This window comes from Lissotriton vulgaris, chromosome 4_1 (genome assembly GCF_964263255.1).
Source record: "Lissotriton vulgaris chromosome 4_1, aLisVul1.2, whole genome shotgun sequence".
In the NCBI taxonomy this organism is placed as follows: domain Eukaryota; kingdom Metazoa; phylum Chordata; class Amphibia; order Caudata; family Salamandridae; genus Lissotriton; species Lissotriton vulgaris.
In genome coordinates this window covers 857,740,067-857,762,680 of record NC_141691.1, presented here as the reverse complement: position 1 = coordinate 857,762,680, position 22,614 = coordinate 857,740,067, and the positions used below count along the sequence as shown (strand labels likewise).

At 43.0% G+C, this 22,614-nt stretch overlaps 1 protein-coding gene across 1 annotated transcript in view; it reads right to left on the bottom strand.

The window, feature by feature from the left end:
• Nucleotides 1-22,614, bottom strand: part of LOC147722670 (cadherin-9-like) — a 976,253-nt gene that overhangs the window by 313,293 nt on the left and 640,346 nt on the right. Inside the window, exon 5 of the mRNA XM_086965167.1 lies at nucleotides 8,884-9,051. Coding sequence (XP_086821293.1) covers nucleotides 8,884-9,051 — 168 coding nt within the window. The remainder of the gene's footprint in view (nucleotides 1-8,883; nucleotides 9,052-22,614) is intronic.

Here is a 22,614-nt window from a genome sequence, read left to right as displayed (position 1 = left end):
TGTTACAATGCCTTAAACACTTATCTATTCTAAAATGATATATTTGTGACCAAGAACGTATACAAAAACAGCTTTGCTATTACATTTTTGAGGGCTTACTATTTATTTGGAGTGAACGTTTGAAAAATAATAGGTATATTTTAGCCAGTCTGATGTGTCGTGTAGTGTCTTCTCTTTACATCACCCCTCGGCATATTTAGAAGCTACAGACTGACTTTGATCACTTACATTGGTATTAGTGTGTTTTACAATGAGGTATGTAGTAGGCCCATGTGCCATGTTTTTGAGAATACCATGTTTTCTCCAGGTTAAAGTAGCATTGGAATAAGTCTTTAGTTAGCAGTCTCAGTATGACTTCTAGCTGAGGAAAGGTTTCTATTGACTTTAAAGATGCCATCCAGTGTAGAGTAAAACATAAAAAACTCTGTCATAATAATCACCATCGAAAGGCATTTTAGACTATTTGTTTGATGATATCAGATGGGGCTTTGAGATCTAATGTGATATCATTCACCAGTTGGCTTCTTTGAGGAACGTAAGTCAGTCAAAACAACGTTATTTCGGCTGTACAGCCATAAAAGCACAATTAATTAAAACATTCATAATATACAAGAAGTTATGCTAGACAGGAATTTATACAATCAGGAAAAAGTGCAGTGTCCTTAAAACCCATATGTGGCAATGTACTACAAGTTTGTACAATGTATTCTGACCCCGCAGTCACTCATCGCTCGATATTTGACAACCTACAGTATTACTCAACTCCAGGGAACTATCATCACATTTTATGAACAATAAAAGCATTTAAAAACGTTACAATAAATACGTTTTGAGTTTAAAAGGTTGGAGTAAAACTGTTAAAAATAGCTGGCAAGTTTTTAAATAGGAAGATGTACAATTTTGAGTTAGCAGCATAGTCAATGGATAAGCACACTTAGATACTTCCTGAGCTCTTTTTTTTTAAAATGCCTCTATGTATACACCACATCGCAAACAAGAATTTAGAAGTGGCAAAGACAAATAATGGGCGTATCTCGTTTTTTAGTAGCCAATAGGCCTCTGTGTGGTCTCTAATCCCTACATTTCTGCCCAACTGGAGGACCCACTTAGATCTTCACCTTCTATAGGCAGGACAGAAGAGGAGAACATGAAGTTCTGTCTCTTCAGTTGACTTACACCCAGGGCAATCCAGTTTGGTGGCTCCCTTCCATTGGTTTGTAAATGCTCGGAGAGGGAGCACACCATATCTGAATTGAAAATATAATTTCTTTGCGAGAAATGGCTGGATGTTATCCAGAGCTGGCTCTAGCTTGTACTGCTGTTTGACGTCCAGAAACCTGGAGGTTAAACTGCATGAGTTAATGCTCTGGGATGATTGTACAAATTTAAGTTCTTTGAGGGCAAGATATAGGGACTTTTTAGGGATGGTGGGGCAGGTCTCTTCAGGAGTTAGCCATATGTGTGCCCTTCCCAGAGCATGGCATGTACTTCTAATGTAGGATAGCCATGGAATATTTCCTGCACCCAAGATGGACAAAACGTCCTTCAGTTCCTCCCTATAATTTAGTGACTATGGGGTACTCCATAATCAATGGTGGTGTTGAGTTGCCACCCAATCGCGCACTGTTCACGTGGCGCTGTGGCGCTTTATGTAATCTTGTTGCTACAAACTGTATTTTAACCACTCTGGTGTTTTATTTCATTCTTTTATTTCTTCTCTAACTCATATTATTTTTCAAATAAATTTTGATTGCATTATTTTACATATACATAGCTTTTCATCATTGACATTTATCACAGAACATTTTCATTTCATGTTTGTCAACATATACTTGGCACATATAATATGATGCTTTTGAACAACATTTTTATGAATGAGCCCAATGCATTTCGGCACTCGTGTGTGCCTTCATCAGGGGAAGTATCTACAAAAGGAAATGGAAAAAAACATGGTGTAAGTGTAAGACACATGGAAAAAAACATGGTGTAAGTGTAAGACACTTACACCATGTTTTTTTCCATTTCCTTTTGTAGATACTTCCCCTGATGAAGGCACACACGAGTGCCGAAATGCATTGGGCTCATTCATAAAAATGTTGTTCAAAAGCATCATATTATATGTGCCAAGTATATGTTGACAAACATGAAATGAAAATGTTCTGTGATAAATGTCAATGATGAAAAGCTATGTATATGTAAAATAATGCAATCAAAATTTATTTGAAAAATAATATGAGTTAGAGAAGAAATAAAAGAATGAAATAAAACACCAGAGTGGTTAAAATACAGTTTGTAGCAACAAGATTACATAAAGCGCCACAGCGCCACGTGAACAGTGCGCGATTGGGTGGCAACTCAACACCACCATAACGATCTTTCAGAACCAGGACTGACAACCCTTTTACAATCGCAGCACCAGTGTACAAAACAGTAAAATTCAGACAAATTCGGAGTGCTCCTACAATCCCCCTATTTTGACTCCATAATCAATGCCAAAATAAAATCGATCAAATCAGCAATCGGGCCAATACCCAGGTCCATTCTTAGCGGAGTTAGAGGAGTGCTTTTGGGAAGGGCCAAAATCTGTCTGAGGAAGGACTTCTCTGTAATAGATGGTATATTAGATGGGCAGTGGCCCTAGAGTTCTGCTCCATAAATTGACGTGCCCCTTGCCTGGACTTTGTAAATTTCTGCAGGCAGTCCTACCACTTTTTGGGTGCAGTTTTTATATACTTTTACGATGCCCCCGGTAGACTGTGTCAATTTTAGGTTACCTTTCTTTACTTGGGTCCCCCAATCCATCTTATCATTGAGTGTGAGACCCAAATATTCAAAAATAGACACCCTTTCTAGGGGCCTGCCTTCCATTGAAGGGTGTGGGCAGTTAGTAGTATTAGGGTGGAACACCATATATTTAATTTTTTGGAGGTTTATCTCCAAATTCCTTTTCCTACAGAATTTGCAAAACTCCTCCAGAACCCGCTGCATCCCCATAGGACTCTTGGACAGTAGTAACGCATCATCCGCGAACATCAACGCTGGTATTTTGCGGTTTGCTAACCTCAGAGAGTCTATATCTTTAATTGCCAGTAGGGTTTCAATTAGGCCATTCAAAAAGAGGGAGAACAGGGTCGGGGCCAACACACAACCCTGTCTCGCCCCTTTCTCTACAGGGAAGGGAGCTGTCAATTCCCCTTTCTTACCATATGTTACTTTCGCATACGTGTCCTGGTGCAAACGCATCAACTGATGGCATAGATAGGCTGGTACTCCCATATTGTATAGGAGACCCCATAGCTGGTCGCGCTGCACCCTATCGAATGCGGATTTAAGATCCACAAAGGTTAGATAAAGGCTACCACCCTCAAGGATTACTGTTTTCCAGTGGATCAGTTGCAATCTGAAAAGCTGGTCAATAGTAGAGATTTTTGTCCTACAGCCAGCTTGCAGAGGTGTTAATATCTTATTTTCATCTATCCATGATTACAATCGAGCCAGGAGAACACGGGTAAATATCTTTTGAGTCACATCAGTAAGGCTTATAGGACGATCATTTGCCAGATTGAGCGGGGAGCCTTTTTTGTTTATAGGGATGATTTCCGCACCTGCCCAGGTCGAGAGCAATGCCATCCCTTGCAGGATAGCGTTGAATAGTGTCCGTAGGTAAGGTGCCCACACTAGTTGTTCCTTTCAAAATAGGTCACCTTGGATGCTATCCAACCCGATGCCTTTGCTGGAAGCAATTTTCCTAGTGCTGCAGTTACCTCTTTTATAGAGCACGGGGTGCACTGTTATCTAGGGGGATTTTATCCATTGTTGATTCCCTCTCAACTACATCTCTGTCCAGAGCCCTTGAATATACATTTTTAAAATGGGATCTCCAGGTTTCCTCCCCCAGATTTGGTTCAATTGCAGAGTTGCCTTCAAATTTACCAGTTTTCACTAGATTCCAAAAGCCTCTCATATCTCTGCGGTCTAAGGCTTTTTTTATTGCTTCCCATTTGTCTATCTCCCAAATTTTTTTAGCTTCAGCTAAGATTTTTTTATATTGTGCCCTGGACTCTTTGATACGTGGGCTGTCCTTATCTTTGACCCCCAGTAATAGAGCGCACTTGGCCTCCCTGCACGCTCTATTATACCAGGGATGTTGAGTTTTGGGGTCAGTACCATTATTGGTTTGATCATTATAAAAGAACTCGGCCAATGTTAAAAACATATCCTGGTTGTTCTTGCTTAATTTCAACAAGGATTCGGGACCTTCGCTGTTTAGTGCTACTCTAAATGCGACTTCTAAAAAGGGGATAATTTGTTTATAGAGTATGGCCACTTTTTCAGCTGACTGTGCAAAGGTTCCCCAGCGTACTCTACTACCTCCTTCAGATGTAATTAGGTTAGGGGCAGGCTGGTTAAGTGTGTTCAGGTGACAGGTGGGGCGCAGGAGTTTTATTTCTAGCACCAACGGGTTTTAGTCACTTTCGCATCGGAGCTTAATCAAAAAGTCAATGATTCTGTTCCATAACTGGACATCTACTAGGATATAATCAATTATAGATGTATGCCCAATCTTGTTATAGGTAAAATAGCCCGGATTGTCGGAAGGCAACCGACCATTACATGCCCTAAGTAAGTGGCTAGGAATAAGTGAGTTCATCTGCAGAACTAGGGAGGTCCAGCCCCTTACCTGATAGATGTTACATTCAGGGGTTAACCAGGCTAAATCTTCCTCACTAGTAATGCTGGTGGAGATGCCATTTAGTGGCTCAAAGTGACAATTGAAATCCCCACCAATGATTACATGAGTGAACTCAGGCAAGGTCTACAAGAAAGTAGCCAGACAATATAGAGTCTGTGAGGTTTGCCCATACCTCACTGGGCCACAATAAATTTTAATAATGGCAATTTTTAGGGTGTTATGAAAAGAGAGGAGGATGCACAAAAATCAGGGGAGGCGGGGTCTATTGTTTTGATGTTGCAACCCAGATGTGCACCCACCCAAGTACAAAGACCTCCCGAAGGTCTCCCTCTAGGCCCCTGGACGGCTGGAATACAATATGCCACATAGCCCACTCTATGTAAGTGCAAAATTGACCAGGTCTCCTGAAAGAGGCATAGCTCGTGGCTGTCTATGAAGTCTCCCCAGTCTGGGTGATCCATTTTTGAGCTAAGACCGGCTATATTCCAGGATAAAATCTTGGTGTTCTGTAGCGGACCCCCATCCTGATGTATTACCTGTTGGAGAGTTTTAGCCTAATTATTGGGCCCTAGCTGGTTCTGCATAATTCAGTCCGGATCGCCTAGCGTCCTGGCGGGTGCACTAAAGGTACCAGCCGATGCGCTAGCTTCATGGGTATTTTCAGCTAGTTGGTCTCCATTCTCTGGTCCTTCCGGATGTTATGGCTCCGGTGGATGATCAATAATAGGGTTCAAGTTTTTGCCAAAGGGAGATAGTCAATCAACCAAGTCTAGGGAGCTAAATATATTACTAACAGGAATGTTAAATGTCATATTGTTTTCCCATCCCTGTCCTGGTTTTAGCGGATTACCTCTCTGGGCTCTCAATTCCAATTTTTGGTACACGCTCCCCACTCTATCTAACAGGGGGCATGGAGGGTAAAAGTAGATCAGGGGGAGTGTCTGGATGCCTCCTGTCTCCCTAAGTGGCCCCCATTCAAGGATGTGTTGGACCACCCTTCTATCTCCAAAATTAATTAGAGCACAGCCCGCCAGAATGTCTTTGTGTCTCTGCCCTATCCAACTAACCCTACGAGTAAAGAGGATTTCACTATGTGTTGAATAGGGCAGCGGCCTATATTTATTTAACCAATAGGTGGTTTTATTTTTCAATTCCGAATATGATTCCCCTTGACCATTTTTCAGCTAAGGTACTTCAGCTAAAATGACAACATAGGGTGTTGATGCTGGGGGCAGACCTATACAGGGGAGAGTGGTGTTTGTTTCCCTTTGCTTAGAGTGAGATGGATTTCTAATGTCTGCTTCGCGAATTCTTTGGGCCTGATCTTCAGTTGGTAAGTCAGAACTGATTGTCACAGCCCTACGATCTTGGGCATTGTCAGTGGGATGTGGCGCCCTATGATGTAAGATAACTAGGGGTTGGATTTGTTGGGTTGGGTGGATTGTCTCTGCGGACAAATTCATTTGCTCGTCGGCTTTTTCCCCTTCAGAGGAGGGTTGCTGGGGGCAAACTGACCGAGTTGTCTGAACTCCTTGGGCTGTAGTTACCCTGTTTGGTAATTTAGTAGATTGAATGGTATGCAATACAGCATCGATTTTAGTTCCCCATGAGTCCATAAGTGTATTCAACTTGTCAATGCCTCTCATTGCATCCTCGAGTTCAGATTTTATAAGGTGTTTGAGGAATGCTTTTAGCTCGATTGACAGGTGCGATGCCCATACTGGGGGCTCAGAAGTTGTGTTACCACTTTCATCAGGAATATAGCCCCCTGGCAGTTGGTTTAGCTCTACCCCTGGAGTGTGTTTCGCAGAATTACCTCCCTTACGGTCAATTGGCTTCCAAGGGGTTCTCTTCCTTTTTGCCCCCCCACCCGTCCCGATCCTACTGGTAGTTTTTAGGACTGAGGTGTCTTGGACAGGCAATAGTTCTAAAATGGTGGGGACATCTGATAGTTGGGGTTAGTGGGGGGCTTCTGGCTCCATGGTTTGTGTAATACTTGGGAGCATTGGTGTTAAAGAAAGTCATCTCTCGGTGCGTTCTGTTTCACTGGAGACAGCTCCTATTGTTTGTTTCAACATTCTATCGATAGCGGTTGGTTGGGCAGTAGATTGAATAGTAGGGTCTTTCTGCCTAGTGGGTGGCCTTGTGCTCGGGTGGTACTTTTCCCCATAAATGATTACTATCTAGACCTCCTCAATCCTGTGACAAAACCAGCTAGTGTAAATCAGTACACTGGAGGAAGCATTCACCCCTCAGATCTTAAAATAACATGCAATCTAGACATTTACTCTGTAGAACCCCTAAAGTCTCGGCCCTGTTTAACAAAACTCAGTAGGAGCTAGTGTACATGCGATTGAACTCACAGGAAGATGGTGAGAGGTGGTGAAAAGGGGGGTGGCCCAGCCCAGCCTCAGTCCATCTCGGACGGGCTTAGACGGGCCCGCCCTTGGCCCAGGCTTTGCCCGGACGCGTCCTGCGCGCGTCCCGCGCTGCGGTATACCAGCAGCACTTATGTTGGACTTCCAGGTGCTTTAGATGGCGTCAGTGCGCCGGCCCGGGGTCGCTGGGTAGTGTAGTTCCTGGATGGTGGGTGGAGGGAGAGCTGTTCCCCTCACGGCGGTATCAGCAATGTCTAAGCCGTTCCCCTCACGGCAATAGAGAGTCTTGTGGAGCCGTTCCCCTCACGGCGAAGAACGCCATTTACCTTAACTGTGATGCAAGAGAAAACATTTCAGCACCCCACCATCATGGATTTCCATTAACCCTGGCATTACCGCTGCCGGTTGCTATTGACATGTTTGTCACAAACCTGAATAAGGTCAATATTGGTAAGAACAAGTGTGTTATACAGATTAAAGCATGGTATATTAGCTGTCCAAAAACACAGCTTACTTATTTCCCTGGATAATTATTGCTTTAAAGTTTATTCTTTTTACTTGATCTCGTGATGAAGGCACATTTATTCAGCAATAACATTTGCTAACCCATGTTTCCATACCTCAAATGCACTGAGGTCAGCTGCATTTTTTTGAGGGAATATAAAATAAATCATGTATGTTACGTCATTTACATAAAGATGGACACATGTGCCTAAAAAGATGGCTCAGTGAGTAACAAAGAACCTTATTTAGAGTTTGGTAGCTACGGTACTACTTCAAAAACGTAGCGGATGACCCATACGCCACACCACAAGGGCATTATAGTAAGTGGAACTGGAAATAAGGTGGATAGAACATCTGCTAAGTTTTACCGTCTCCACCACACTCGAAGTAAGGCCCTTTGCCACATCTGACAAACCATTTTATTAGTAATTCATGAGGTTACATCCTTGCAGACCAAATAAAGCCCTCCTGGAAACATGTGGAAAATCAAAGCTAAAGCGTGCCCTTTATTTCAAACTGTAATTATTTTTTTAAGCGGACAAGAGACACCCCGCTCATAAAATGTTCTTGATAAAAAACTCTTTCGATTTTTAAATCAGAATAACATTCTGTCTCGCTGTGCTGTTTCCAGCCGGAAACCTTTATTGCACTGTGCTTTTTTACAGAACAAGTCCTGTGCCACTTGAGTGTGGAAAGTGAGCCACCAAGTGCTCAGATTTGGCATACCTATGCTTTCAAAGTGTCTATAGAATGCACGCCGAGGCCCGCACAATGACATTGAAAGTCATCCATACTCTGAAAGATGTGTAAACATATATCAAGTGTACAGACAATAAACAGATGAACGTATCTGAAAATAGTTGTTGCCAGAATAAAAGATGCAAACAGTGTATCGTGAAGTCAATCTCGACATGCTGTTGTCATAGAAACCACCTTAAATGATAGCTAAACATTTCCCTGCCAGGCCTTCAACGAACTGTAAACTACATAGCGGAAAGAAAAATAGTAATCACGCCGCCTTAACAGCATACATCCAGCCAATTAAACTGCTGTCCATTTCCAAACGGCCTAAACGCAAATCATTAATAAAGCGAATAATACAAATTTCGCGCATTTTCCCTAAATACAGACGAATCATCCAGGCATTGTTTGAGCACAGTTGCTGGAGTATGCCTTTCCACAGCATTTGCCAGCAAACGTGAATTGCTGCACCTCAGTGTTTTTGAAAGAGTGCCACAGATGGCGCCTGGCCGAGGTGTCGCTTCGAACGAGGCTTGGCACGCAGCAGGACTATTAAACAGGCCTTACTCTGGGGGAACCGAGGCGGGTTGTCGTTGACGTCGGTCAGCGTGATGTTCACGGTCGTGGTGCCGGATAATCCCCCCATCTGGCCGCCCATGTCCTTGGCCTGGATGACCACTTGGTACTCTTCCCTGTTCTCGCGGCTCATGTCGGTCAAAGCGGTTTTGATTATGCCTGTGGAGGGAAGAAAAGAACATATTTTAATACCAGAATTTAAATAGGGATTTATGTGAGAAATACGGCACAGATGTAAATCCAGAACAAGCAGAAAGGAAGGTGTATTGATATAAGCCTTTCAGTCCTGAAACGACTGAATCTCATTACCAAAGAGGCACAGTACAATGTTTTATCATTGGTGTTTAGAGAGTGCATTTGCTATATTAATCCGCGTGCCCTTTCAGAAGCCGAGCAGCCTTGCCAGCCAGGCCTCTGATTTTCAGACAAGGTATTCTGCGGCGCTCAAGCAGACGTTCACTAGTAAAAGCTTTCTTAATGTCACGATTCTATCGCTGATATATTGGTCCTGGTTAGCAAAACCCATTACTTGACGTGCACAATCTACTTCATATCTATGAGTTATCGAGTGACTATAACCCATCATTTGCTTTAATTATGAAATGGACGTGATCAATCTCCACTGTCTCAATATATAATTCAGACTCACGACACGACTGGAAGCACCTTTTTAAGGTTGTTTTTGTGGTTTTTTTTTTACTCATTCCAATGAAGTTTGTCCTCATGGCATTTTGGTGTAGGGTAGCACAGCGAGGCACCTTGCTGATCTGACCTACGGCAAAGTGAAAGGCAGGAATGCACCGCTTTTAAGGTGTCCTTTCTGCCAGCGCTGGCAGTGTTTTGTGAACCTAGCAGCAATGTAGGCTGCCTTGCACCATGGTGCAAGGGTGCCTTTGTTGCATGAAGAATTGTTTTTGTGCAGGATGGCGCATCTTTCTGCTCAAAAACAATCCTACAAGGCGTTTTCCTCTTTCTATGTGTGCTGCAGCAGCACACATGAAAAGGGGAAAGAACGAGGAGAAATATATTAATTTCTTCTCCTTATGCCTCTATTCAGCAGACGTAAGGATTTGGTACTTCCCCAGGTGTACATCACTTTGTAATTTTGGGGCAGCGTCAAATTCCATGGGTGTGGTGTGGGAAATACCAAGGCAATGCCCATACGCCTCCCGAAAAGTAAGGCGATGCAGTGATTTGCGCTGAATCGCCTTGCTCATGATTTATGAGGCCACGCAAAGCTACGCAGGGTGGCTGTGTGTATCTTCTTAAATCAATTATGAGAGTCCTGTATCTGGCATGTACCACTTTACATGGTGCAAAAGTGACGCAGGGCTTCATAAATAAGCCCCTTGGTATCTGTTATAAATCGGAGTGGCCTGTGAGTGTACTTTGATTTACTGTTATTAGAAAATCAAATGACTGGCCATGGGGGTGGGGGGGTAGGTCACAGTTTGGAAGTGACCTATAACCCAGCTTCTACAAGACCCAGATAATCTGAACTTGTATTAGTTTACTGGCTTCAGTAAGGAGCATCTTGGCGCACCTTTGGTAGCTATGCCTAATCAGCAAGGGTGTCACAGAAATCGTTTGTAGGATGTGCAAAAAAGCTGAACACAAATTATACCTTTAGATAGTAAGAAGAACTTATAAAGTCAAATTCAAGTCAGTTAAGAAATATATATATATGAAGTATGGAATGTCACACAGTAGAGAAAAAAGAACATAAAGTATGAAAAAAGAATACAGTGAAAATACTGAAAATCGTCAAGGTGCAGAATGGGGCCACACAATAGTCTAACGCTATTTAATAGGCTCTTCATCTTAGTTAAAATTTAGTCAGTGGGTAAAGCCACACATTCCTAAACTTTAAAGAAGGTTTTAATACCAGAGAGCAGACTCGTAGCTTGAAGAAAAGGATCCCACAGTAAATCATTTATTGTGGCTGGAAATAGATATGGGACCCCTGCACAAATGGGTCCAATTCTGTTTCGAGTATATCAAGTTGATTGTGTAAACAGAAGAATGGAGAACTCAAGGGCATTACAGTTAAATTTTACCACTAGGATTGGACATTTTCCTTTTTTCAAATCCATGCAGGTTTTCTCCTTCCTAAGAATCCAGTGGGAATGTTGACCGTAATACCTGGTTTGCTTTTGGTGATAGTCCTCAACTACACCCAACTAAATTCCCAGCCTACGGGACCTGTTACCAGTGTTCTAGTATAGCGCAATTCCCTGTGCAAACATCTATTTACAAACGGATTGCAATTAAATGATGAGGTTATTTGACACACTTGGTAGATATTGGATATGATAAAAATCACACTGTATGTTAAATTTCGGCACGTCAAACCTGCTACAATATCACTGTAGTAATCAGGCTTTCTGTATCCCTATCATCACAGCTGCTTCATATAAGCAAAAGTCCCTGATACATTGTGAGGCTGTATCATCCCATCATGTTTTCCTTTACTACTGTAATCGCCCTGTAGTTTGGATTATAACATCACCATAAGAGGTCCTAATCCATAGAAAACTCCACAAACTGTAGAGAGTTCAACAGACAAATGTTTTGGAGCACCCTAATATTGAAACTCTCAAACTTGGCGTCCTTGTCATGGTTTCCCCTGACTTTTTGTCTTCTGACCACCTGCTTTGCTGACTTCATTTTTGCTGGCATTAGGATTCTGGGCACTTTACTACTGCTAACCAGTGCTAAAGTGCATATGCTCTGTACTCAAAACATGGGAACATTGGCTCATCCATTGTTTTTTACTACCAGGACATGTAAAACTCAGATACATGTTCCATCTTTTAAATACACCTCACCCTGCCTATAAGGCTGCCTAGGACCTACCTTAGGGGTGACTTATATGTAATCAAAGCAAAGGTGTGAGCAGGCACGGACGGTAGTAGGTGTAACTGCAGGGCGGTGATGTAGGTGTAATAAATAAGATGAATCCAAAGGTATTTTGATAAGTCCAGGATTTATTCAGCTGCAGCACAGTACTTCCAATCTTCAAGTTAACAATCCCAGTAACATTTCAGATCATAACAATTCCAAATGGAATGACATGGACAGTGTGCATGTGCAACAAAGAACAGAGATTCTATTAAAAGGGAAATATGTACAGGGGATATATTAAAAGGGAAATACCTAGTAAGTCAGAATATAACACATTTTCCCCCTTAAAGGAAAAAAGACAACTCTGTAAATGAATGCGTAAATATATATATAAAAAACGACTATGATACACATTTTGAAACTCTTCTAACATTCCATCTTTTCCCATCTTGTGTAACTACACTATTATGATAAACTCGCATAACTTTCATTGGCTTACCGAATTTGTTTTCTCCTTTAGCGATATAACCTGGTTTGCGAATCCTAACAACATCCCCAACCACGAATGCTGGTTGCTTAACATTCATTCTAGAATCATAATTGCGTTTATATTTGTCTTGTTTGAGTTCCACTTTTCCAGCCACATCCTTAATATTCACATCAGTCACTTGATGACCACAACTTTTCTTAAACCACCAAGGACATAACCCCGAAGCAGGATCTCTACCTTTTAGTAAACGGAAAGGAGAGACTTCAGTAGTGGCATGAGGTGTAATACGGTATAACCATAATTTTTCTCTCAATTTATCTTTCCACAACCCACCAGATTTGCGAGCCCAAAGTAAGTCTTGCTTGAGGACTCGATTATATCTCTCCACTAGTCCATTTCCTTGTGGTTCATACAAAGCAGTGGTACAATGCTTAATGCCATATGTACTCAAAAATTCTGACATCAGTGAGGACTTGAACTGTACTCCATTATCTGATACAATACATTCTGGAGAACCTTCTCTGGAAAAAATCTCTTTTAAAAACAGAATAACACTCTCAGTATTTGGATGAGGTACTAGTTTGACCTCAGGCCACTTGGAGTGATAGTCCACAGCAACAATGGCAAACCTACATTCTTGTGGTAAAAAACTGAACGGGCCAGCGATATCAATCCCTAACTTTTGCCATGGGTGATCTGGCCACTTCACAGGAACTAAAGGTGCCGGATCACACCTACACGATTTATCACTCTCAATGCACTCAGGACACTCTCTGACAAACTTATCCACTACTCTATCAACCCCTGGCCACCAGAAATTAGACCTAATCAATCTTTTCATAGAAGACATTCCCATGTGACATTCATGACTCATTTGTAAAATAACACTTCTTACAGCCAACGGTGGAATACATTTCCCAGCTCTGAACAAGAGATCTCCCTCAATGGCCAATTCATCAGCAATGTTGTAAAATGGTATAATCTCATCAGGAATACGTTCTTTGGAAGGCCAACCCAACTTCACATAGTCTCTGACCTTACACAGCAAATCATCCTCATTCATACCTCTCATCCACATGTCCTCTGATATAACATTGAATTTTTCTGAAAACATTTCAGAAATACTGGTTACCACTTCCGTATCTCCTTCAACCCCAGTACCTGGACATGGCAATCTAGACAAACAATCTGCAGTCACATTTAGCTTCCCAGGTACATATTCGATGTCAAAATTATATTCCTGCAAACGTGACATCAATCTTGCAATGCGAGCAGTAGCATTTAACCCTCCACCAGGTGAAAGAATGCCCACCAATGGTTTGTGATCAGTGCGTATTAGAAACCTTGCACCCCAAATGTAATTCCGGAAATGCTCAACGCCCCATACACATCCTAACAGTTCCTTTTCTATGACAGCATACCGTCTTTCAGTTTGATTCAAGGATCTAGATGCAAACGCAACATTCCAATCTTCCTTGCCTGAACGTTGTGAAAGCACACAACCTAAACCATAAAGGCTTGCATCTACCGTCAAAATGCAAAGTTTATTCAAGCAAAACGGTCTTAAAGTAGGGGCTGACACCATATCAAGTTTGACACATTCAAAAGCATCTTGCTGTTTAGATCCCCACAAAAACTCTACATCCTTCCTTGTCAACTCCCTTAACGGCTCCATCTTGGTTGCAAAATTCGCAATAAACTTACTGTAATATTCACACAGTCCTAGAAACGATAACAACTTGTCCTTACAATCTGGTGCGGGAGCCTTTAAAATGGCATCCACCAAAGATCTTTTTGGAGCAACACCATTACCAGAGATTGTGTGTCCCAAATATTCTATGGTTTTCTGAAATAACTTACACTTCTTACTCTTAATTGTAAGTCCAAACTTATCTAACATCTTACACACATTCCTCAAATGCTCCATGTGTGTCTCATCACTTTTGGAGAAAATCAAAATATCATCCTGGAAACACTTCACGTACTCACTCATGTCCTTGAAAATATGATACATAGATCTCTGAAAAACAGAGGCTGCCGACGCCAAACCGAACGGCATCCGTTTAAACTGGAACAAACCCTGTGGTGTGATAAAAGCTGTGAGATGGCGTGATTCCTCTGCTAACACAACCTGATGATACGCCGATCTCAAGTCCAATGTGGAAAATATAACACCTCCTCCCAGCATACTCACGACTTCGTTGATATTGGGCAGGGGATGACAATCTACCACTATGTTTGCATTGAGTGCTCTCAAATCTATGCACAACCTCAAAGATTTGTCAGGTTTGCGTGCCAAAACCACTGGCGAAACCCATTCGGATGACTCTATCTCTTCTATGACATCATTTTTCAACATGTCATTTAGTGCGTCACTTAGTTCTTCTCTAACATTAAGTGGTACTGGTCTAAGTTTTTGTACAACTGGCATAGCTCGTTGTTTAAGTTTAATGACATGAGTGAAACCACTTAATTTACCTAAATTATCTGAAAACACACCAGGAAACTCGTTCGACAATGTCTTCCAAACATTACTCTCTTCTACTGATCTGATGCTATCTTCTAACATATCACAATCATGTGACACCATGACAGGATCCTTGTTGCGTGGATTCAATGTAATGTGAAGTCTGAATTGATCCCGCCACCCCAAAACATTCACTCCCTTTACAACCACATACAGTTTGATATATGCAGACTGATCTTTAAAATAAATCATGGAAGCAATATATCCTATAAAATCAATACTAGAACCATTAAAACCTTTTGCCATGACATCGGGAGGACACAATTCACTCTTAGAAATTATATTCTTGTACATATCATCAAAATACCTCTCAGTTATAATGGTCCAAGGAGACCCAGAATCAGCCATCAACTCTAACTCTACTCCTTTAATCCCACCCTCGTCGCCAAATTTGTAATAAATAAGATGAATCCAAAGGTATTTTGATAAGTCCAGGATTTATTCAGCTGCAGCACAGTACTTCCAATCTTCAAGTTAACAATCCCAGTAACATTTCAGATCATAACAATTCCAAATGGAATGACATGGACAGTGTGCATGTGCAACAAAGAACAGAGATTCTATTAAAAGGGAAATATGTACAGGGGATATATTAAAAGGGAAATACCTAGTAAGTCAGAATATAACACAGGGAGAGGGAGGGTCAGGGTGGGGGTTGTAATGTATGGATTACGGACTATAACAGGTAAGTAAACATATAAATAAACAAAACGAATTTCGTTGTGTGCACTGCATCGTATTTGGTGATGCAGTGCACACAACTAAATTCGTTTTATTTATTTATAAGTTTACTTACCTGTTATAGGCCGTAATCCATACATTACAAGCCCCCACCCTGCCCAATCCTCCCTACGTCACCGTCCTGCAGTTACACCTACTACCGGCCGTGCCTGCTGGTGCACCTAATTTAATGATTACCAATAAATTATCATAACCATTAACATAAATCTCACAGCAGAATCAACGATGAGCGAGTGAATCTTTTTTATAGTCACAAAAATGTCAAGCCAGATTATGCCTTTTGTATCTCCAGAGTTGTGCTACTGTTCCTTCACCAAATAGTCCAAAGTGAAGGCATATACATTGGATTTTATCTCTCATAAAACACCAAATTCATAATATTGATGGAGCTTAGTCGACATGTTGCTTCCAATAACTAGCTTGCTGTGTGCATTGTTTTTAAAGGATTCCAGATCATTTCCCCTTGACTGCATGAGCATTTCCTCCCTCAGTACTTTCTTAAGAGTTTGTAGAAGAGATTGTGTTCTCATGGAACACCATTTTAGGCGCAAATAACAGGGTGTTTAGGGAAGTACGCCACAGAGTGCTATCAAGCCATATTCAGGCCCCCACTAGGAATAAAGGCACTATCTTTTTAGGTCCCGTTAATGGTTTTAGTAAGTTAAATCTTTGCTCAACTATTGGTTACTATTGCACAGAGCTGCCCGCTTAACTTAAGAAAATGTGTAAAGCATTTAGAAGTACCTAAAAAGTGAAAAAGTGAAAAATACAACACAATAAAATCCCAATCCAATTTATAAAAATAAAGGCTAATGTAATTAACAAAATGACACTAAAATAAAAAAATCCAATGAAACTGTAGATATGAATTTTAGAATAGCTCCTAAAGACACTAGGCACCAGTGCGGATCAACTTTTCACGCAACTGGTGAACACCCCCACCCACTACGCCGGCCACACGCTTGACCCAGTCTTCTCCTCCAGCAAGTACATCTCCTTCAGCCACGCCACCGGACTCCACTGGACGGACCACAGCAGCGTCCACTTCAGCTTCAGAAAGAACACAATTCACCACCACCAGCAACAGGTTGCACGCAGAAGCTGTAACAAGATCACAGCCGACCAGCTCGCCGCATCCCTGAGCCAGGAATCTCCCGCCAGCTCAGCGAACCCCAACCATGCCGCCAACAACCTCACGAAGTGGATCAGCAACTGCGCAGACAACCTCGCCCCTCTCAGGACCCCGCCCAGCAGAACCGGCTGTAAGAAAGCACCCTGGTTTACCGACGAACTCAAGAGCTCCAAGAAGAACTGCCGAGCCCTCGAGAGAGCCTGGAGCAGAGACCCGACACCTGACAACATGACCACCCTCAAGATCGCCACTCGGAAACACCACCAACTGATCCACACCACCAAGAAAACAGCATTCAAAGAATGGCTGGACAACAACGCCCACAACAGCAAGGAACTCTTCAACATCGTCAAAGAGCTCTCCGACCCCAGCGCCGGAAACAACGACATCACCCCATCACAAGACCTCTGCAACTCCCTCGCCTTGTATTTCCACAACAAGATCGCAGACATACACAACAGCTTCAGCACACAGCCGACTCACCCTACGAGCGCACCAGCGCCCCCCCACCACCACCCTCCGAGCCTGGACCCCGACCAACACCGAAGAAACCATACGCACGATGAACTTCATCCACTCCGGATCTCCAACCGATCCCTGCCCCCACCACATCTTCAACAAGGCAGACTCCGTCATCGCTCCCCATCTACGAGACATCATCAACACCTCCTTCGACACCGCAACCTTCCCGGAGAGCTGGAAGCACGCCGAACTCAGCGCCCTCCTGAAGAAACCTTCAGCCGACCCCACCGACCTCAAAGACTACCGCCCCATCTCGCTCCTCCCGTTTCCTGCTAAAGTCATCGAGAAGACCGTCAACAGACAGCTGGCCGCCTTCCTCGAGACGAATGGCTCCCTCGACCTCTCGCAGTCTGGTTTCCGAGCCAACCACAGCACCGAGACCACCCTCATCGCAGCCACCGATGACATCAGATCCCTGCTCGACAACGGGAAAACAGCGGCCCTCATCCTCCTGGACCTCTCCGCGGCGTTCAACACTGTCTGCCACCGCACCCTAGTGCAGCGCCTCAGCAACGTCGGAATCCAAGAGAAGGCACTGGAGTGGATCATCTCATTCCTCGCCGGAAGGACACAGAGAGTCCGCCTCCCCCGTTCAGATCCGAGGCCACCGAAGTCATCTGCAGCGTACCACAGGGATCATCGCTCAGCCCCACCCTCTTCAACGTCTATGTGAGCCCCCTCGCAGCCATCGCACGCCAACACATCCTCAACATCATCTCCAACGCCGACGACACCCAGCTGATCCTCTCCCTCACCAACGACCCCACCACTGCCAAGGCCAACCTACACGAAGGGATGAAAGACGTAGCCGAGTGGATGATGAACAGCCGCCTGAAACTGAACTCAGATAAGACGGAAGTCCTCATCCTGGGATCGTCGCCCTCCACCTGGGACGACTCCTGGTGGCCCCCTGCCCTGGGCAACGCACCCAAACCGACGGACCACGCACGCAATCTGGGCTTCATCCTGGACTCCTCCCTCTCCATGACCAGACAAGTCAACGCCGTCTCCTCGTCATGCTTCAACATCCTACGCATGCTACGGAAGATCTTCCGGTGGATCCCCACCGAAACCAGGAAGACGGTCACCCAGGCCCTCGTCACCAGCCGATTGGACTACGGCAACTCCCTCTTCGCCGGAACCACTGCAAAACTCCAGAAAAGACTCCAACTGATTCAGAACACCTCAGCTTGACTCATCCTGGACATCCCCGACATAGCCACATCTCCGCACACCTAAGAAACCTGCACTGGCTCCCCGTCAACAAGAGAATCACGTTCCGACTCCTCACCCACACACACAAAGCCCTCCACAACCAAGGCCCAAGATACCTCAACGACCTCCTCAACTTCTACACTCCCACACGCTAGCTCCGATCGACCAGTCACGCCCTCGCTGCCGTCCCCCGCATCCGAAGAGCTTCAACGGGAGGAAGATCCTTCTCCTACCTGGCCGCCAAGACGTGGAACTCCCTCCCCACCCACCTCCGCCTGACCCAAGACAACCTCGCCTTCAGGAAGCAACTCAAGACCTGGCTGTTTGAGCAGTAGCGGACCCCCCCTCCCCAAGCGCCTTGAGACCCTCCGGGTGAGTAGCGCGCTATACAAATGCCTTGATTGATTGATTGATTGATTGATTGATTTCCGGCTAACTGCGATGGATAATGCGTCGTATGCACCAACCAGATTCAACCCAGTAAGAGGTTTTACCTTGGGACTAGATCTCAAAAATAAAAGTCAAAATCCCTCAGTAGAGCAAGAAAACTTTTTTCCTTCAAGATCGCTGGAGGGCCAACCTACCGAGCTAATCCACCGAAGGTGCAATCTCATTGGACTAAAGAAACAGGTTACTCCCACTTGTAGCTTCTCGGCAGCAGCAAATCCATTTCAGCTGGACCTGGATAAAAGAGGCCGGATACCTTTTCACCCAGGTCCCATTTATATGGATCAGACAGATGATTTGTCATGTTGGTAATTGAAATCAGGTGTCATCATTAGACTCTTTGGCCAGATTCTCCTTATGCTTTGACTTTAGTTTTGGTTGTAGTTGTCAATTAAAACCAAGGAATAAAATGCCTGATTGTATTTCTTTAACAAGGGATATTTTTCTGCAGCATAAAAATCAGTAGCCAATGAACTTAACAACTACATGACATGATTTAAATAGATGCTCTAAGCTATGCTATTCTGTCATGATTTAAAAGAACAATAGGAAAACAGGCAGAAGATACTAACCATACTTATCTGTCTCACAACATGCCAGTTATGAATAACGTGCAGCCAAATATATAGCATGTTATCAGATTACATACAATTGGTCTAATTAGTAGGCTTCCTTCCATTGCATAGTTTTCTAACATAATTATCAAAATGAAAAATAAGTAGGAAAAAGTTAGGGATAGAGGGAATTCTTTATCTGCTTAAACCTGATGATGGGCAGATAAGGTCCTAAATAAAATAACTAGAATTTTCACCACTTAGACAGAAGAATGAAGATGTTTCGTATGAATGGGTGTGAACTTCACTAGGCTTTCCAATATAAAGTTTATCCCTTGAGGAAAACTGATCATCTCATCAGATTGGAATTCTCTCCTCTCACTTACATGAGTCCCTTGCCTCCTTATGAGTTTGTGATTCAGCTGATTCATGATATGATTCCTAAACAGGTTGAGTCATAGCTTATTAGCTCACCTCATATCCAAGATTGCCTTCACCTTCACCTGTGACCTAAAGCTCTTTTCCAGGTAGCAAATGTCTACTTATGAATTCCAATAATGCACTTTCAGATCCTCATTTAGATGCAAACTGCTCTAATGACGTTTTAAAAAATAATAATTGTTTGTCATAGTCATGTACTATCAGCTATAGAAACTGAGCACAGTAGGATGTTGATCACTTTCTGAAATTTGAATGTTCAGTTCACAAATTTAAGAGGTTTCAAGGAAGGCTCATGCTTTTCGTTCCAAGCACATCAAGTATCCTATACCAGACAAGGGCTTTCCCCAGGGGTACAAGCATTAATCATTTCACATTTTGGGGATGAAAAAGTTGCCCTTGGCATACTTTCCAAAACTACCATTGAACTATTGAAAGGCATCCTCTAATTTTCAGTTAGTCTTCGTCAAGTAGAGGGTTGTACACTGCCACCAATCAGAATTCCTCTATGGAAAACATACCTCACAAGGAGAAAATCACAAGTAATGTTGTACATCCTAAAATTACCCAATTTCTAAATAAGCAAACCAAACATTCTTCTGCTTTGTGCCATAGTAACAGAACTTCCTACTTGAAGACATCCGAATATGTCAAAAGTTGCTCATTAGGCACCTGCTGAGGCAGCCTATATCAAAGGTCGTACAATATTTATGCAATACGTTCTCTCTCTACTCGTCCCCCTAGGCGTTGCTTAGCAAAGATTCCCTGGTTACTCCATCACCTTTGTTTTTTTACTACTTAATGAATAAGTAATATAAATAAAACCATCACAATGTTGCAAAGAAATGTCAAAAGAGAAACAATTGGAATGTTGATAGAGTAAATACATTTAATAAAAGGCTTAAAGTTGTCTAGGTAGAAGTAAATATTATACTGTTATGTATGGCTCTCATTGCGAGCCACTAATGTGAATAAAATATTCTAAATCAGCATGTTCAAAGTTATGATGTAAAAAGATAGGAAACCAAAACTGTGTGCCAATGTTGCTATGTATGCAGGAATTCCTGGATGCTTTGCAGTGGTAAAGTGCCCAAAGTCATAAAACTACCAACAACAGGTCAGAAAAAATACAGGAGGAAGGCAAAACGTTCTGGGATGACCCTGCAGACAGGGCCAAGTCCAACAACAGAGCTTTTAGAAAGCCTGTCATCAGTACCTAATTTGAGCCGGTGGTTTCCAATACTCTCACCAGCAATTAATTGTCAGCACCGGTGCTTGGGACAGCCTTTTACAAGGTGGCGCTTTCTAGGTAATTAAGAGCTGAGCACAACATTTCATTATTAGCCATAGTCTCAATCAACTTTGGTCATTGAATTTGACTATTAATGTTACTGATATTAAACCCTGCAGCTGGTCTGACCATTTTTTTATTAGTTTCTCATTTTGTGTTGCGAAAGCTCCTCAATTTAAGCTGAAGGCTACCAGTCTGACTCGGAAATGGTCCTCGTTGGACATGTCAGTTTTTTTAAATTTGTTAAAGTCTACTTTGCCAGAGCAGAGTTTAGATGTGGAGATAGCCGATTGTAGGCTTCAAGATTGGCTAACCTCAGCCATTAATGTCTGTGTTCCCCTCACTCGCTTTGACAACTCACGCGGCGCGGACGCGCATAAGTGGTTCACACCGGAGTTGAGAAAATTAAAACTTGAAGTGAGGCAGCAAGAGAGAACATGGCGTACCAACTACTGTCCCGAAGCAAGGATAGCATATTGTCTAGCTCGTAAAGCCTACCAAAAGACATTGCACACTCACAAAACTGCTTATTTCTCTTCTAAAATACTTAATGCGACTAACAAGTCGAAAGAAATTTTCAGGATTGTGAATGAGTTGTGCAATGATGAGAGAACTTCCCCCCCGGTTGTCCCCTCACAACTGCTCTGCAACTCATTGAACGACTATTTTAATGATAAAATAGTGTTGATCAAGGATACTCTATCCAAGCTGCCAGTTTGTGTCCCGATAGACGACACCTTTTTTAACCCTCTTACTTTGCATTCTTTTCCTTTAATCACTGATCAAACCTTTCAAGATTTGCTCACGAGAGTTAAATCAGGATCTCCTCAGGATGCCTGCCCTCCCCAAGTAATGAGAGAAATAGGTCGGGCACTCCCAAGTAGCCTGATTCCATTGCTTAATAACTCCCTTAAGTCAGGGAATGTTCCTAATAGCTTTAAACAGGCCTTACTGATCCCTTTAAAAAAGAAACCTGGTATTGATTCCTCAGACCTCTCTAACTACAGGCCAATATCGTTACTGCCCTATTTATCTAAAATATTGGAGGCGCACGTAACCAACTGCCTATCAAGTTTTGTGGAAGCCTCTGGCTATTTACAACCTAACCAGGCAGGGTTCCGGCCTGGTCACTCGACTGAGGCAGTGATACTGGCTGTTCAGAACACCTTAAGGTCTAACGCAGACAGGGACCTGCACCAGGCACTGGTGTTATTGGATCTGTCTGCTGCGTTCGACACGGTTGACTACAACATCTTGGTCAACCGTGTCGAACAGGCCGGCCTTCGGGACTTGGCCTTGGCCTGGCTCAAGTCCTTTATTTCAGGACGTACCCAATCGGTTCGACTGGGTTCTTTTACAGCCCCAAAAAAAATTTCTTTTTGTGGGGTTCCTCAAGGATCCTCCTTGTCTCCCTTATTATTTAATTTGTATATGCGGCCTTTGCTGTTCTCTTTACGAGAGTTTAAGGTTGATGTATATAATTATGCAGACGACCTGCAGTTGGTTTTTGTACTAAACTCT